Source organism: Amphiura filiformis, chromosome 5 (genome assembly GCF_039555335.1).
Source record: "Amphiura filiformis chromosome 5, Afil_fr2py, whole genome shotgun sequence".
Taxonomy (NCBI): Eukaryota; Metazoa; Echinodermata; class Ophiuroidea; order Amphilepidida; family Amphiuridae; genus Amphiura; species Amphiura filiformis.
In genome coordinates, this window is record NC_092632.1 from 78,537,896 (window position 1) to 78,553,299 (window position 15,404).

At 36.7% G+C, this 15,404-nt stretch overlaps 1 protein-coding gene across 1 annotated transcript in view; it reads left to right on the top strand.

Moving 5' to 3' along the window:
- The window catches only part of LOC140153775 (RNA helicase aquarius-like), a 78,456-nt gene that overhangs the window by 7,677 nt on the left and 55,375 nt on the right, over positions 1-15,404 (top strand). Inside the window, exons 9-15 of the mRNA XM_072176629.1 lie at positions 3,192-3,268; positions 4,041-4,105; positions 5,551-5,664; positions 6,349-6,462; positions 9,693-9,796; positions 10,968-11,070; positions 12,399-12,519. Of these exons, the coding sequence (XP_072032730.1) occupies positions 3,192-3,268; positions 4,041-4,105; positions 5,551-5,664; positions 6,349-6,462; positions 9,693-9,796; positions 10,968-11,070; positions 12,399-12,519 (698 nt within the window). The remainder of the gene's footprint in view (positions 1-3,191; positions 3,269-4,040; positions 4,106-5,550; positions 5,665-6,348; positions 6,463-9,692; positions 9,797-10,967; positions 11,071-12,398; positions 12,520-15,404) is intronic.

Below are 15,404 nucleotides of genomic sequence, written 5' to 3' on the forward strand. Positions count from 1 at the left end.
TCAGGTCTCTGCTTTAATTCCATTTCTTTTGTTGTGTTCACACCTTTCTTAGTAAGCCACTTGCATTTGCTCCTCCGATCATGCTGGACCAAAAATCCACCCACCCTCCCAGTAGCTGGAAGGGTAATTCAGTTATCTCATTTGTCCAAGATGCTTCAATAAAAGTATGTCAAATTATGCTACTCTCTGCTTTGTCTGGAGTTTTCTTCAAATCCTGAAGAATCTCGTCAGTAGATTGTCTCCACTTTCTACTACGCTTTGTGATGGCTTTATGAATGCTTTTTATGGAGTTCTTCAAATCCTGAAGAATCTCGTCTGTAGATTGTCTCCACTTTCTACTACGCTTTGTGTTGTCTTAATAAATGCTTTGTATGGAGTTTCTTCAAATCCTGAAGAATCTCGTCAGTAGATTGTCTCCACTTTCTACTACGCTTTGTATGGGGTCTCGTCAATACCTGATGAAACTTGTCTGTAGATTGTCTCCACTTTCTACTACGCTTTGTGTGGAGTCTCGTCAATACCTGATGAGACTGCGTCTGTAGATTGTCTCCACTTTCTACTACGCTTTGTATGGAGTCTCGTCAATACCTGATGAAACTTGTCTGTAGATTGTCTCCACTTTCTACTACGCTTTGTATGGAGTCTCGTCAATACCTGATGAGACTCGTCTGTAGATTGTCTCCACTTTCTACTACGCTTTGTATGGAGTCTCGTCAATACCTGATGAAACTTGTCTGTAGATTGTCTCCACTTTCTACTACGCTTTTAATGGGAAATGTATGCTTTTATGGATTTTCTTCAAATCCTGAAGAATCTCGTCTGTAGATTGTCTCCACTTTCTACTGCGCTTTGTATGGAATCTCGTCAATACCTGATGAGATTCGTCTGTAGATTGTCTCCACTTTCTACTACGCTTTGTATGGAGTCTCGTCAATACCTGATGAAACTTGTCTGTAGATTGTCTCCACTTTCTACTACGCTTTGTATGGAGTCTCGTCAATACCTGATGAGACTCGTCTGTAGATTGTCTCCACTTTCTACTACGCTTTGTATGGAGTCTCGTCAATACCTGATGAAACTTGTCTGTAGATTGTCTCCACTTTCTACTACGCTTTTAAAGGGAAATGTTTGCTTTTATGGATTTTCTTCAAATCCTGAAGAATCTAAATCTGTAGATTGTCTCCACTTTCTACTGCGCTTTGTATGGAGTCTCGTCAATACCTGATGAAACTTGTCTGTAGATTGTCTCCACTTTCTACTACGCTTTGTATGAAGTCTCGTCAATACCTGATGAAACTTGTCGGTAGATTGTCTCCACTTTCTACTACGCTTTATGTAGAGTAATTTATGCTTATTTGAAGTATCTTTTTGTCAGTGGATTATTTCATTTATTAATATATTTTTATAGTAAAATTTGGCTGACTTTTCAATAATTACCAGCTTATATAGGGATTTAAAGATTTAATTCATTGATAGAGTTGGCATTGTTTCTTCTTTTGGAGATTTCTGTTTATTTAATAATTGCGTTATAAATATTGTTTTCCAATTCAATCCTCTGTTTGATCCAAAGAGGTATCTGTATTTGCTTAAGATGAAATTTGGTTAAATGTGATACAGAAGTCAATTCTTGCATGTCCAGCCTATATGGTTGGCTTGTTGTACACATATTTCCAATAATTCTTGTATTGTGTTATTAATAATATTTATTGGAAGATAAATAACTATTTATATTATGTCTTAACTGCTATGAAAGTGCTATGATTATTATATTATTATTATATTATGAAATCTATCATTATTTATCATTATTTATCTCAATTATATTTATGTATATGAATATAAAATTGTTGAATGGTCATAAATAGCTTAATAAATGGTCCTCATGATCGGGAGGGCAATGCGGAGTCTAATCATTGCTTTGGTGTTGTGTTTTCCTGATGTCTCGAGACAATTGGGGGTGGGATTATACTCGAATTTAAAAAAAAAAAAAAAAAAAAATTTTAACTTTTTTTTAAAGTTTTTTTTTCGGTTTTGGAAAATAAAATAAAATATTAAATGCTAGGATTATTCATTAAAAAAAAAAAAAAAAAAAAAAAAAAAAACAATTTCAAGATATTTTGTATTTTAAATATGAAAATTGATCATTTGTATTCATGTCATACTCTATTAATGATTTCAAAATGCATTGAATTTGAATGCATTTTGAATTTTTTTTTTTTTTTTTTACAATTTCTGGAATTTTTAGAAAAATGGGGGTGGGACTATACTCGAGCGTGGGACTATACTCGGACGAATACGGTACATCATATGTGCGTCCCAATCAAATTTCTATCTTGATATTCCTGAGCTTGGTTCCAAAGGCAAAATGTTTAGATTTTTCACAATGCCCTCCAAATAACTGATGCGCAGTTATTAACCTGTAATAATTTTCTTTTTCTTTTTTCAAATAGTTATCGATATGTTCTTCTTGAATATTGTATGAAAAGTCAGAGCTATTTGATTCTTCATCAAAGAAGGAATTTTCCATGGAATTCAAATTTTACACTTTCATATCTTTAATTAATTTGGTCTTTTGTTTCTTGAGGTGTGACAAATAGTCTCAAAAGTACTTCTCTCATGTTCAGACAAATTTACAGCTACGCTCAAAGCAATACTTTTTCTGAGAGATGTTGTCATGTATCCCTATAGACTATTCACTCTGTGTGGTGCTTGAGATGATATGTCAGAGGTTGTTAGACTCTGACACAGGAGAGGAGAGTGCAGTATACTTTTCTCCTTCATATTTTGATGAAGCCTTCAAGAACCATATTGAATTGAAAGTGAAAATTTTGAATTACATGTAGAATCTTTACGTTCAGACCTTTATGTTACTTTTAGGTACAATTCTGGTTTACCCTGCACACCCTGTGTTTTGGGGTTAGAGTTGGGGTTAGGTTGGGTTATAATTAGGGTTAGAGTTGGGGTTAGGTTGGGTTATAATTAGGGTTAGGGTTATAATTAGGGTTAAGGTCATAATTTAATAATAGGATTAGGGTTATACGTGTGTAAACCAGAATAATTGCTACTTTTCACAATGCTGCAGTGGATTGATGAGCTTTCAAGTGTATTTTAGCCTTTTGCATCACTTTAATTTAGGTTTGCATCAGTTCAAATCATGCTCCAAGAATCTTATTTGCTTATGTTATCTACAGGAATGAGACTGAAAGACATTTTCTCTCAAGCTTGCTGAAAAGGTTCTATAAAGTGTTGAATGGAGTTTCTGAGAAAGGTAAGAAAGAGTGCCTTGTATACATAAAAACTAAATGTATGACATGAATACTTGTTTTCATTTGAGTTTAAAGTTGATTTTTAATTTCTTCTGTGAGGTACGTGCTGGTGATCGGCGATCTCGTAGAAGTGGTGAGGTCTCCTCCCTTATATATATGCGCCGCCGACCAATGGGTAAACCGTTTGTTTTGTTGTCAAGACTGTTGATCAGCCAATCGGCATGATTGTTTATCACCTTTGTGTTTACACTCGTGTATGCGATATGCACAGGTCTGACCACGGAAGAAATAAAAAATATTATAGTTAAATCAGTGACAATCACTGAGTTGTTTACTGGTTTTGTTGTTTGTTATATGCAACAAGGTATCCAATAGCTCAGTTCCCATAGCCAGTGTGTACTAGGCCTAGGCTACAGCAACGATGTATTAAATAAACAGAGGGTTTTTAGCCTTCCTCCGATGAGGTGGTTAATCTGCAATTAAGGTATCCAAGAGAATTCACTCATTTGTGAATAACAGAAACTGTATAAATTAGTGGGCTTTGTAAAACTTGGGCTTCATGGAAGAACAGAGGATTACTGACATTATCCTCATGATGAGTAATTAGGACAAAGAAGAAGTAAAACAAACAAAAAAACAAAAGACTTTTATCCACTCATAATTAAGTACCGGTATTAGAAAGTCACATATTTACTCTTGTTTGTAGAAACTATGTCATTTTTTTCCCTCCAAAAAATATATAACTTTTTTTTGTTGTTGTTGTTATATTTGCAGGTTCTGTTGCTAAGAGTCAAGTGCAATATTGTGAGAGATTTGTGGAGCTCATGATAGATTTAGAGGTAAGATGAGTTCATGTTGTGACGTTTGTTGATGGTTTAACATGCCCTTCAATGATAGATAGTATTATATACCTCATATATAGATTCCTGTCATCTTATTGGTTAAAAGTGCAGTCATTGAATTAGCTATGCCCTCCATTTTAAGAATTATGTGAAAACTGAACTATTCCCCGGGTAATAGTCTTGAACTGAACTATTCCCCGAGAGTAGTCATTTTCATATCATCGGTGTGCGTCCCGATTAAACTCTATGCTCATGATGGCGTGTTCACATTGCGCACACAGCGCCAATGCGTTGCCTGCCAGTTGCGGTGACGCGATCGGTTCATAACGAAAAATTTTCTTTGTAAATTTTACCATGGCCTATGAACAATAAAATAGGCCTTTTAACCAATCAGATGACAAAAATCTATATTAATGAGATATATAAAACAAATATTGACTGCTTTATTCGGGTCATGGTTAACATTATAGGCCCGTGGTGATCTCAAAACCATGCTATGACCCTCGTTTTGAGATCACCTTGGGCCTATAATTTTAACCATGCCCCTCATAGCAGTCACTATTTGTATACTTAGCAATGTATTCTCTTGAGATTTATCAAAATTACTCAGTTTCAGCAAAGCGTGCAACTGTAGGAAAAGTTCTTTCAACACTTAAATATTTGCAATCCTTTTGAAGGTTCTTATTAAACCTGGGTGGGGATGATACAAGCCTGGGGGGAGGTACTCAAATTTGGTGTTGTGTGTGCCACTGAGAATTTGAAAGTGGACCCATCAATATACCAATTTCCCGAGAAATTTGGACCCATCTCTCTACCAAATGTCAAAATGGTTGCCCAGATTGAACACAAATTAGTAGAATTGTTCAAATGTTCACATTTTTTTTGGCAAATTTAGACAATTTGGACTACAAGGGGGCAAAATTGGGCTATTTTCCAAAACCTTTTTTTAAAAAAAAAAGAGAATTTTGAAGAAAAAAAATGACTCATCCATATTTTATACCAAAAGAGCCTAAAAGGGGCCATTGATATACCAAATGACCAAAAATGAGACCCATGTTTGTGACACTTCCCCAAACAGTCATTTGCATCGAGTACCCCTGGAGAAACAAGTGAGGTAGAGCACAAGGGTACACAAAGTGAGCACTGTAGGGCTGTCTATCTTTAGTTGGGTTCAGGGATAGGGTAGGTAGCACTAGCCTCTCAAACTTGGGGTCCAGGAAAGGGTCCATATGTTCCTTACTACATGAGAAGTTACATTTTGGGGACCAACTAGTGAAGGAGGGGTGCAGGACAGTGCCACCCTTGGTTGATTTTCAAATGTATTGGCTGTGAGAAAATATTAAGAGCTTACAATTTACTAAGCCAGATAAAAGTGCTATTCAAAGAAGACTACAAGATGTGGACCCCCCTAATATTAACCATTTTGAATGATTTCTGTACAGGCTCAGCTCCCAACAAGGCGGTTCTTCAATGCTGTCATGGATGATGCCCATGTAGTAGTTCAATGTAGATTGTCCAACCTTGCCAAAAGGGATGAAGGCAAACTCTTCAATCAGGTATGTCATGAATTAGATTAAGCAAATTTACTAGTTTTATAAGCTTCATACAACCTTCAAAAGGTATAAGAAAATAATGATACACTATAAAATCATTTAAAATACTATGACAATCAAATACAAATACTGTTTCAATTAAAAATTTGAAAATAAAGGCCTTGTGGAGCACGTGTGGCCGAGTGGATAAGACGCCTGACTCATAATCCATAGGTTACTAGTTCAAACCCGGCTTGTGCCAACGTGTTGTGTCCTTGGGCAAGGCACTTTATCCTCGTTGTCTACGGGGGAATGGATGTTTGTATAGTTGTTTGTTTCAATGTTGCAATATTAGTGCTGATTAAGCTGCTGCCTGCAAATCTCATTGTGTTTGTTCAGGTGTGTTTAATGTAAAATTCTAGCAATTTGACCTGCGGATCACCATTAGAGTTTGAAATAAAAACCTTCCTTTTTTTTTAAAGCATATTGCTATAAAGACTAATGGTAAAATTGTGACATCACTGTCCTCAGTTCGAGTTGGTCAGTTGTGACTCCAATTAAACAAGTTCAATACCTGTGATTCCTTCATGACAAACACAAATTCCGACTGGCACACAACCCAACACAAAAATGCAAGGGAATGTGTTGGTGCAGGATTCGAACCCACGACCTTCCGATCACCGTATTTGTATATTTTGTGTCCTACAGCTTCTGGATAACCTACAGTTCTATGCAGGATTTGAGATTAGTGATTCCACCGGTACAGCCTTGACAGACCATGAGATGACCGATATACACTATGATAGGATGAGCTCATTACAGGTATGTACAGCTTCCCTGTCAGAAGCATTAGGTTATTCCAGTTGAAATCCATACACCCCCTGTTAAAGACATGACCTTAATCTTCCACACAGGGAGTGTGAATTTCTAATGGGATACCTGAATGGGTGACTCAATTTGAAATCTACACCCCCTGTGTGGGAGATGAAGGTCATGTTTTCCATAGGGGTGTATGGATTTCAACTGGAATAGCACATTTGATTTCTGATGATCATAGAGAACTTTTTTCCAGAAATGTTGCTGTGTTCAAATCAAAATAAATTGGAACTAGCAGACTTATAAATGTGTTGTGACAGACATGGGGCTAGTCTTACAATGCTTACTTTCATTTGATTTTGATTTTTAATTTTACCTCAACTTTCTCAATAATGTGGTTAAATGTATCAAATGTATAAAACCTGCGCTTGTTTTGGTCTCCAATATAGGGATTACAAAAACATTTGAATAATTATGTTCTAATGTTTGAAAGGCAATCTTGGTCTCATGTGCAAAGTTACAACATAACAAATGCACAGTGCGCTACTACACACATTGCCACAGTATATCACACTTTATTACAAAATTGCCCATTGTTCTTCTCTCTAAATTGCTCCATTTTGACCATGTGGCACATTTGTTCCCATAAATTAGAACTACAGCTGCCAGTATCAGTTTCAAGTATTGTTGTTGAGTCATGTTTAAAATAGAAATGGTAGGGTTGAAAACTACATGTATGTTACAAGAAAACATTGGTGTTGACCATTGCATAGATCGGCAATCTTGCTACCAAAATGAGATTCTTGCAAAAGTGCATTTTTGTTTGTTGTGCTTTTATAGCAAGGCATCAGAAGGGTTTTGAAAATTGTACGCGGTACATGGCTTGCATATGAGGGCATACACCCATACATTTCAAGTAGAACCTCATTTTGAGATGACCATACACCCATACATTTCAAGTAGAACCTCATTTTGAGATGACCATACACCCATACATTTCAAGTAGAACCTCATTTTGAGATGACCATACACCCATACATTTCAAGTAGAACCTCATTTTGAGATGACCATACACCCATACATTTCAAGTAGAACCTCATTTTGAGATGACCATGCACCCATACATTTCAAGTAGAACCTCATTTTGAGATGACCATACACCCATACATTTCAAGTAGAACCTCATTTTGAGATGACCATACACCCATACATTTCAAGTAGAACCTCATTTTGAGATGACCATACACCCATACATTTCAAGTAGAACCTCATTTTGAGATGACCATACACCCATACATTTCAAGTAGAACCTCATTTTGAGATGACCATTCACCCATACATTTCAAGTAGAACCTCATTTTGAGATGACCATACACCCATACATTTCAAGTAGAACCTCATTTTGAGATGACCATACACCCATACATTACAAGTAGAACCTCATTTTGAGATGACCATACACCCATACATTAGAACCTCATTTTCAGTAGAACCTCATTTTGAGATGACCATACACCCATACATTTCAAGTAGAACCTCATTTTGAGATGACCATACACCCATACATTTCAAGTAGAACCTCATTTTGAGATGACCATACACCCATACATTTCAAGTAGAACCTCATTTTGAGATGACCATACACCCATACATTACAAGTAGAACCTCATTTTGAGATGACCATACACCCATACATTTCAAGTAGAACCTCATTTTGAGATGACCATACACCCATACATTTCAAGTAGAACCTCATTTTGAGATGACCATTCACCCATACATTTCAAGTAGAACCTCATTTTGAGATGACCATACACCCATACATTTCAAGTAGAACCTCATTTTGAGATGACCATACACCCATACATTTCAAGTAGAACCTCATTTTGAGATGACCATACACCCATACATTTCAAGTAGAACCTCATTTTGAGATGACCATACACCCATACATTTCAAGTAGAACCTCATTTTGAGATGACCATACACCCATACATTTCAAGTAGAACCTCATTTGAGATGACCATACACCCATACATTTCAAGTAGAACCTCATTTTGAGATGACCATACACCCATACATTTCAAGTAGAACCTCATTTTGAGATGACCATACACCCATACATTTCAAGTAGAACCTCATTTTGAGATGACCATACACCCATACATTTCAAGTAGAACCTCATTTTGAGATGACCATTCACCCATACATTTCAAGTAGAACCTCATTTTGAGATGACCATACACCCATACATTTCAAGTAGAACCTCATTTTGAGATGACCATACACCCATACATTTCAAGTAGAACCTCATTTTGAGATGACCATACACCCATACATTTCAAGTAGAACCTCATTTTGAGATGACCATACACCCATACATTTCAAGTAGAACCTCATTTTGAGATGACCATACACCCATACATTTCAAGTAGAACCTCATTTTGAGATGACCATTCACCCATACATTTCAAGTAGAACCTCATTTTGAGATGAAGTAGAACCTCATTTTGAGATGACCATACACCCATACATTTCAAGTAGAACCTCATTTTGAGATGACCATACACCCATACATTTCAAGTAGAACCTCATTTTGAGATGAAGTAGAACCTCATTTTGAGATGACCATACACCCATACATTTCAAGTAGAACCTCATTTTGAGATGACCATACACCCATACATTTCAAGTAGAACCTCATTTTGAGATGACCATACACCCATACATTACAAGTAGAACCTCATTTTGAGATGACCATACACCCATACATTTCAAGTAGAACCTCATTTTGAGATGACCATACACCCATACATTTCAAGTAGAACCTCATTTTGAGATGACCATTCACCCATACATTTCAAGTAGAACCTCATTTTGAGATGACCATACACCCATACATTTCAAGTAGAACCTCATTTTGAGATGAAGTAGAACCTCATTTTGAGATGACCATACACCCATACATTTCAAGTAGAACCTCATTTTGAGATGACCATACACCCATACATTTCAAGTAGAACCTCATTTTGAGATGACCATACACCCATACATTTCAAGTAGAACCTCATTTTGAGATGACCATACACCCATACATTTCAAGTAGAACCTCATTTTGAGATGACCATGCACCCATACATTTCAAGTAGAACCTCATTTTGAGATGACCATGCAAAGCATCAATAGGGTACAGATATAGACTCAATTTAATGATGAATGTATCTGTTTTTCAACAGAGGGCAGCCTTCAAGTTATTTCCAGACCTCAAGAGGTTTTCCATGACAAATATAGCTAGTGTGGACACGAGAGAAACACTTGTAAAACACTTTGAAAAACTCAGGTAAATTATCATTTTGCTATTTCTCTCAACACCATTTGTTAAAGCCATAATATGTGATTTGATCCACAGCGACAACATCAATTTTTTTTTGAATTCCTACTTTTTGCATGAGGCCAAAAATAAAAAATTGTTGTGTTGCCCTCAACCGCCCGACCCTAATCCTGACAAATCAGGGTCGGCATTGTTTTTTTGTGAATGATGATTTTTACAGATTTGTTCAAAAAATCAATGTTTTTCACTTAAAATTAATATTTTATTGAAAGACTAGTCTTTAATTGATATCTAACAGGTATCCAGAAGTCAAAATTGACAAATGTACCCTAATTGAAGAAGCATTATTTAATATTTGAGGGGATTTTTAAAAACTGAAGGTTTGAAAAAAAAAAGAAAGAAAAAAAAAAAGAAATCCGACCGTCCGACCCAAATTTCCCATTTTCCCACTTGAGGGCAACACAACATTTTTTTTTTTGGCCTGATTATAATGCTCATTGGTGTTCTAAAATACCATGTGAAAGACTAAGCCTGAAGTGCATAATTACAGTATTAAAGTTTAATATTAAATTCAGAGATCTCCGGTTTTATTCTGAGTTCACAGATCGAGTGATGGCTAACATGTCTCATACATGTTTATCATTGAATCCACTGTGCATTGAATGAATGACATATGAACTGTCTGCATAATCGCTATTTGTCTTATTTATATGTCCCAGCTGCATGAAGCTCCACTCAATAATAATCAGTGAGTTAATACACATATTGTAGGCGCTGGGATGAAACAGCAATTTTCTTCATTTTACCTCATTTGTTTGGCTCAAAATTAAAAGTGAAAACTAACATTTAATTAGGAATCTATTCTTTATGCAAATCACATATTATTGCTTTAAGTTCAATCCATCAGGAAGATCAAGATCAATGGCCAAATATATTGTATGTATAATGCAGAGCAGAGCGTAAGAAGGGGTGTAATACAATGCAATGATTGCAAAGGAACAATGTAACCTATCCCAGCCCAGCATGATTTCTCTGCGGTTCTTCATATTATTTGTGTCTCGCATTGTTGTATGTCCTGCACATATAGGCAGCCTTATAAAAAATTATCGATGACTGTTACTGGTGAGCAAATGGAATTAATTTAAAACAAGAATTCAATCCTGTTGCTTGTATTTTGTAGTACTACAGACCTACATAAGTTTGCGGCCCACCTGTTCCTGTTACCAAGTCTTGATGAAGGAGAAGAATCACCACATGAAAAACAATTCCTTCTGGAACTCATGGTAAGGAAAAAAAAGCGCAGTGATTTATAGTGCGCTGCGCACAGGCACAATGCCTAGACGTTGATCCACAAGCCTCAGCACACTTTACAGGTTGTCGCTGACCACTACGGCCCCACATCATTCCAAGAATAAACATGTAGAACTATTCCAGTTGAAATCCATACACCCTATGGAAGACATGACCTTAATCTTCCACACAGGGAGTGTGAATTTCAAATGGGGTTACCAGAATGGGTGACTCCATTTGGAATGTACACACCCTGTGTGGGAGATTAAGATAATGTCTTCTGCAGAGGGTGTATGGATAAGCTGCTGTGTAACTTAAAAGTGTCAACTTTAGTGTGTTTACAAGAATCTTTACACAAAGGCGTGAAACAAATTTTGAATGTGAGCTGGCGATATTTTGTATTTAGCATATTGGCACCATATATCACACTTAGGGGTGTCTTGTGGAATATGCTCCATTCAGAAGTTGAAGATTTGTGCGTAAATTAAATAGCTTTCATTTATCTTGGTCTTCATTCTGATCATACTATGTTGCCAATCCTTAAGTTTATTTTAAATGGCTCAAAACAAAACACAGACTTACAAATTAGAATTGGTGACTCTGCTATTGCTCCTATGAAACAAGTTTACAATCTGTGTGTAAACTCAGATACTCAAATGACTCTCAAATTCACAAATCTGCAGCTGTCAAATCTGCTTCATATCAAATCAGAAACTTGGGCAAAATTTGCAGATTCCTTACTGAACAGGTTACTGAGCAATTGGTGCATATATTTATCACTCGGTACATTGGTAATTCTTTCTTGTTTTGCAGTATGATTCAAAACCTTACAGTCTCACCCCAATCTTATCTGATTTACATTGACTGCCAGTTTATTTAACACTTCAATAATATAAGCTTACTTCTTCTCACATATATGGAAAATCAAAATAAACGAATGAATGAAATACCACATATCTGTAAATGGAATTGCACCATCACACATCACTGAACTTCATACATACAATCCACGCACGCCCAGCTACAAAAGATCTTCTTGTTGAACAAAAAACATCCGGTCATGGGGGGACAGATCAGTTGCTATGGCAGCTCCTCATCTGTGGAACTCTCTACCTCATCATATCCGTACTTATTCTTCTCTTGAATCATTTAAATCATGTCTTAAAACTCACCTTATGAATATTGCTTATGATTATGTTCTTGCTTATTTAAAATTGCTTGTTTTCATAATATTTGAAGCTCTTGTGCAATGAGTGCTTTCTTGCAGATTTGTGCGCAATAGAAATGTACAGTACTATTATTATTATTATTATCCTTGCAGGTGTCCAGACATGAGAGGAGACAGTCTCAGATAGAGGTTCTAAATGAGACGCCATTGTACCCAACAGAACTGATCTTATGGAATGAAAATATTGTACCTACCGAGTACTTCTCTGGAGATGGTATGAAAGACTCACATTCTCGTGATTTATATCTGTTCAATATCAAGTAGTATGTTCCTAAAATGATTTTGAAGACATGGCACTGGATTGACTGGAATGGACGATTCCAGTTGAAATCCATGCACCCCCTATGGAAGATATGATCTTAATCTTCCACCCAATGAGTGTGAATTATAAATGGGGATATCTAAATGAGTGACTCCATTTGAAGTCTACACCCGTGGGAAATTAAGGTTATGTCTTCCATAGGGGGTGTATGGATTTCAACTGGAATAGCCTAGTACGTGGGGGTATCCAAAAGTTTTTGACATCACCCAGAAGCGAAGGAGCTATATCGATGAAATTTTGTCAGTGTAATTACTGGTCCTTCTGTACATTATGGTCCAAAAATGGTCTCATAAGTATGTTTACTTTTTTTACAGGTGGCGCTAGTAACTAATGTTGACCTCTTCATCTAGCACATATTATAAATGCATGGAAAACCAATGCATGTATAATAATGTGATAGATGAAGAGGTAAACATTAGTTAGTGGTTTCCATATTAAGGATAACAAACTGTAATTTTTTTGTAATTTTTTTCCAATATTTTTCAAATTAACTGTGAATGATCCCAGCACTTCAGAATACGTCTAGTGGTTCTCCAATGTCAACAAAAACTTTTTGTTAAATGGATTTTTTTTTCTGAATTTTAAACTTTGTATTGTGCATCATATCAGTGTCCTATCTGGCACGTAGGCCTTGTTATAAAGCCAAAAATCGCTTCAACGAATGATCGTTATGTACAAAAGTATATAGGAAACTGCATTTTTCAAAGCACATTTTCTATGTGAAGGAAGCATATTTTTTCAAACTTGTAAAAACAGGTCCCAGAATGTTTTTTCACATTTTTTCAAAGGTTGCAGTCATCAAATATATGTTGAAAGTTTTGCCAGATATGGAGTATAAATACCTCCTCAAATACAAACCTTCAGAATAGGTCTAGAGGTTCTCTAAAGTCGCCAAAAACTTTGAAAAAATTAAAAAAAAATGATTTTTTTAAATGTTCACCTTTGTATTGTGCATCATATCAATGTCCTATCAGTCACGTAGGCCTTGTTATAAAGCCAAAAAATCGCTTCAACGAATGATCGTTATGTACTAAAGTATAGGAAACTGCATTTTTAAAAGCACATTTTCTGTGTGAAGGAAGCATATTTTTCAAACTTATAAAAACAGGTCCCAGAATGTTTTTCACATTTTTTTCAATGGTTGTAGTCATCAAATATGTGTTGAAATTGTTGCTAGATATGGAGTATAAATCCCTCCTCAAAGTGTATAAAAGCCTAGGGCTTCATTTTCACCTTGTTCTGTATTGTTGTTTTTCTATAAAATGTGTCTTCTGTGAAGGGGCTTATAAGGGTTTTTACAGTGTAGAAACCCTCTAGCTTTGGAGGGCTTTGCCCCCTCAACCCCCACCGGGGCTTTGCCCCTGGACCACACCAGGGGCGCGGGCCCCTGGAACCCCCGCCGTCAGAGGCGATACTACGGGCGCTTCACACCCTACGTTCGCGCCCTACGTTCGCCATGTACTCTGTTTTCTAGGTTTTCAATGTTGGCAGGTATGCAAATGCATCGCCACCCTCCGAGTTTTTATTGCGAACAATAGAGGCCGTCAGCCTTTCGCCATCTTGTGGGTGCAAATGATCTGTGTGTTCATGCGTCGGACACTACGCGCAGGGCACAGCTTGCCACGCAGCTGTTATCGCACATCAACGCAGTGATTTTGCCGCTCACGCATGGAGATCGAACGACCATCACAGTGTGTACCCACAAGATGGCGGCATATGACGTCACGCTGATGGCCTCTATTTTACCAACTCCCTAATTTATTACTGATTGATCAGTTGTTTCATTTAATTCATTTAATCAACTTCTTCTTTGTCCCCCCATGTTGTCCCCTATCCTCCTGTTCTTTCCACTGTTCCCCCTTTAGCTCACATCCCTCTTCTCCCTCTTATCCGCTCTGCCTCTTATCTGTCCCTAGTATCATGGTTATAGCACTTCTTCCTAGTCAACTGCTAAAAAATTTGTGAATGTGAAATATAAAATGTACAGTTTTTAAGTCAGTATATTAGTAAGTCCAATGCTCAAAAAATTTATAACGGCTATTGTATATTTGCCATGTTCGCAAAGTTTGATGGTCACCCATGCATCACCCAATGCACTCTCCTCACTCATTTTGATTTTCCTGTGTTCATTATTCCCATGATTATTCCCACTTGCTTTAGAGGCAACGTGTTGATACGCGATCTCGCGAGATGACGCAAACTAAATGATACACGTTTTTTATGTTTGATGCGGCGTGTTAATACGTGAAGACGCAAGATTGTTTTGTTTGATGCGATGTAGTTGATAGGGGGACATAGTAACTGATGCTCACTATTTTGAGGTCCCTGGATATTTTTAAAAACTTTAATCACTATGATTGAAAAAAAATGAGGTGAATATGCTGCGTAACTCGGTGAATGATTAGGTTTGCAAAAGCTAAATTTGCAGTTGCATCACCACCGTTCAAGTTTTTATCATGAAAAGTTTTCCAACTTTCCAACCAATTTTTATAGATTTTGGCAGTGTCTTCTATTGGGGATTTGCTGACATTTAAATTCCGGCTGTCTATTTAACCCCTAATAATTCAGGGTGTGTCTTCCAGGGGTGGGGTGGAATTTATCGGGAGTAGCACAATGACAGGGAGCAAAGTTTTAAATGAGACTTTTTTTTGTGGAAAAATTTCCTGAAATAATGTCTTAAATGGTAGACAGTCACAAAAAGTTTCAATTAGATCAAAGGCATGTATCTGAAGTGAGAAATACCAGTTGACATGAAGTGTACATTTACTGCCGCACAC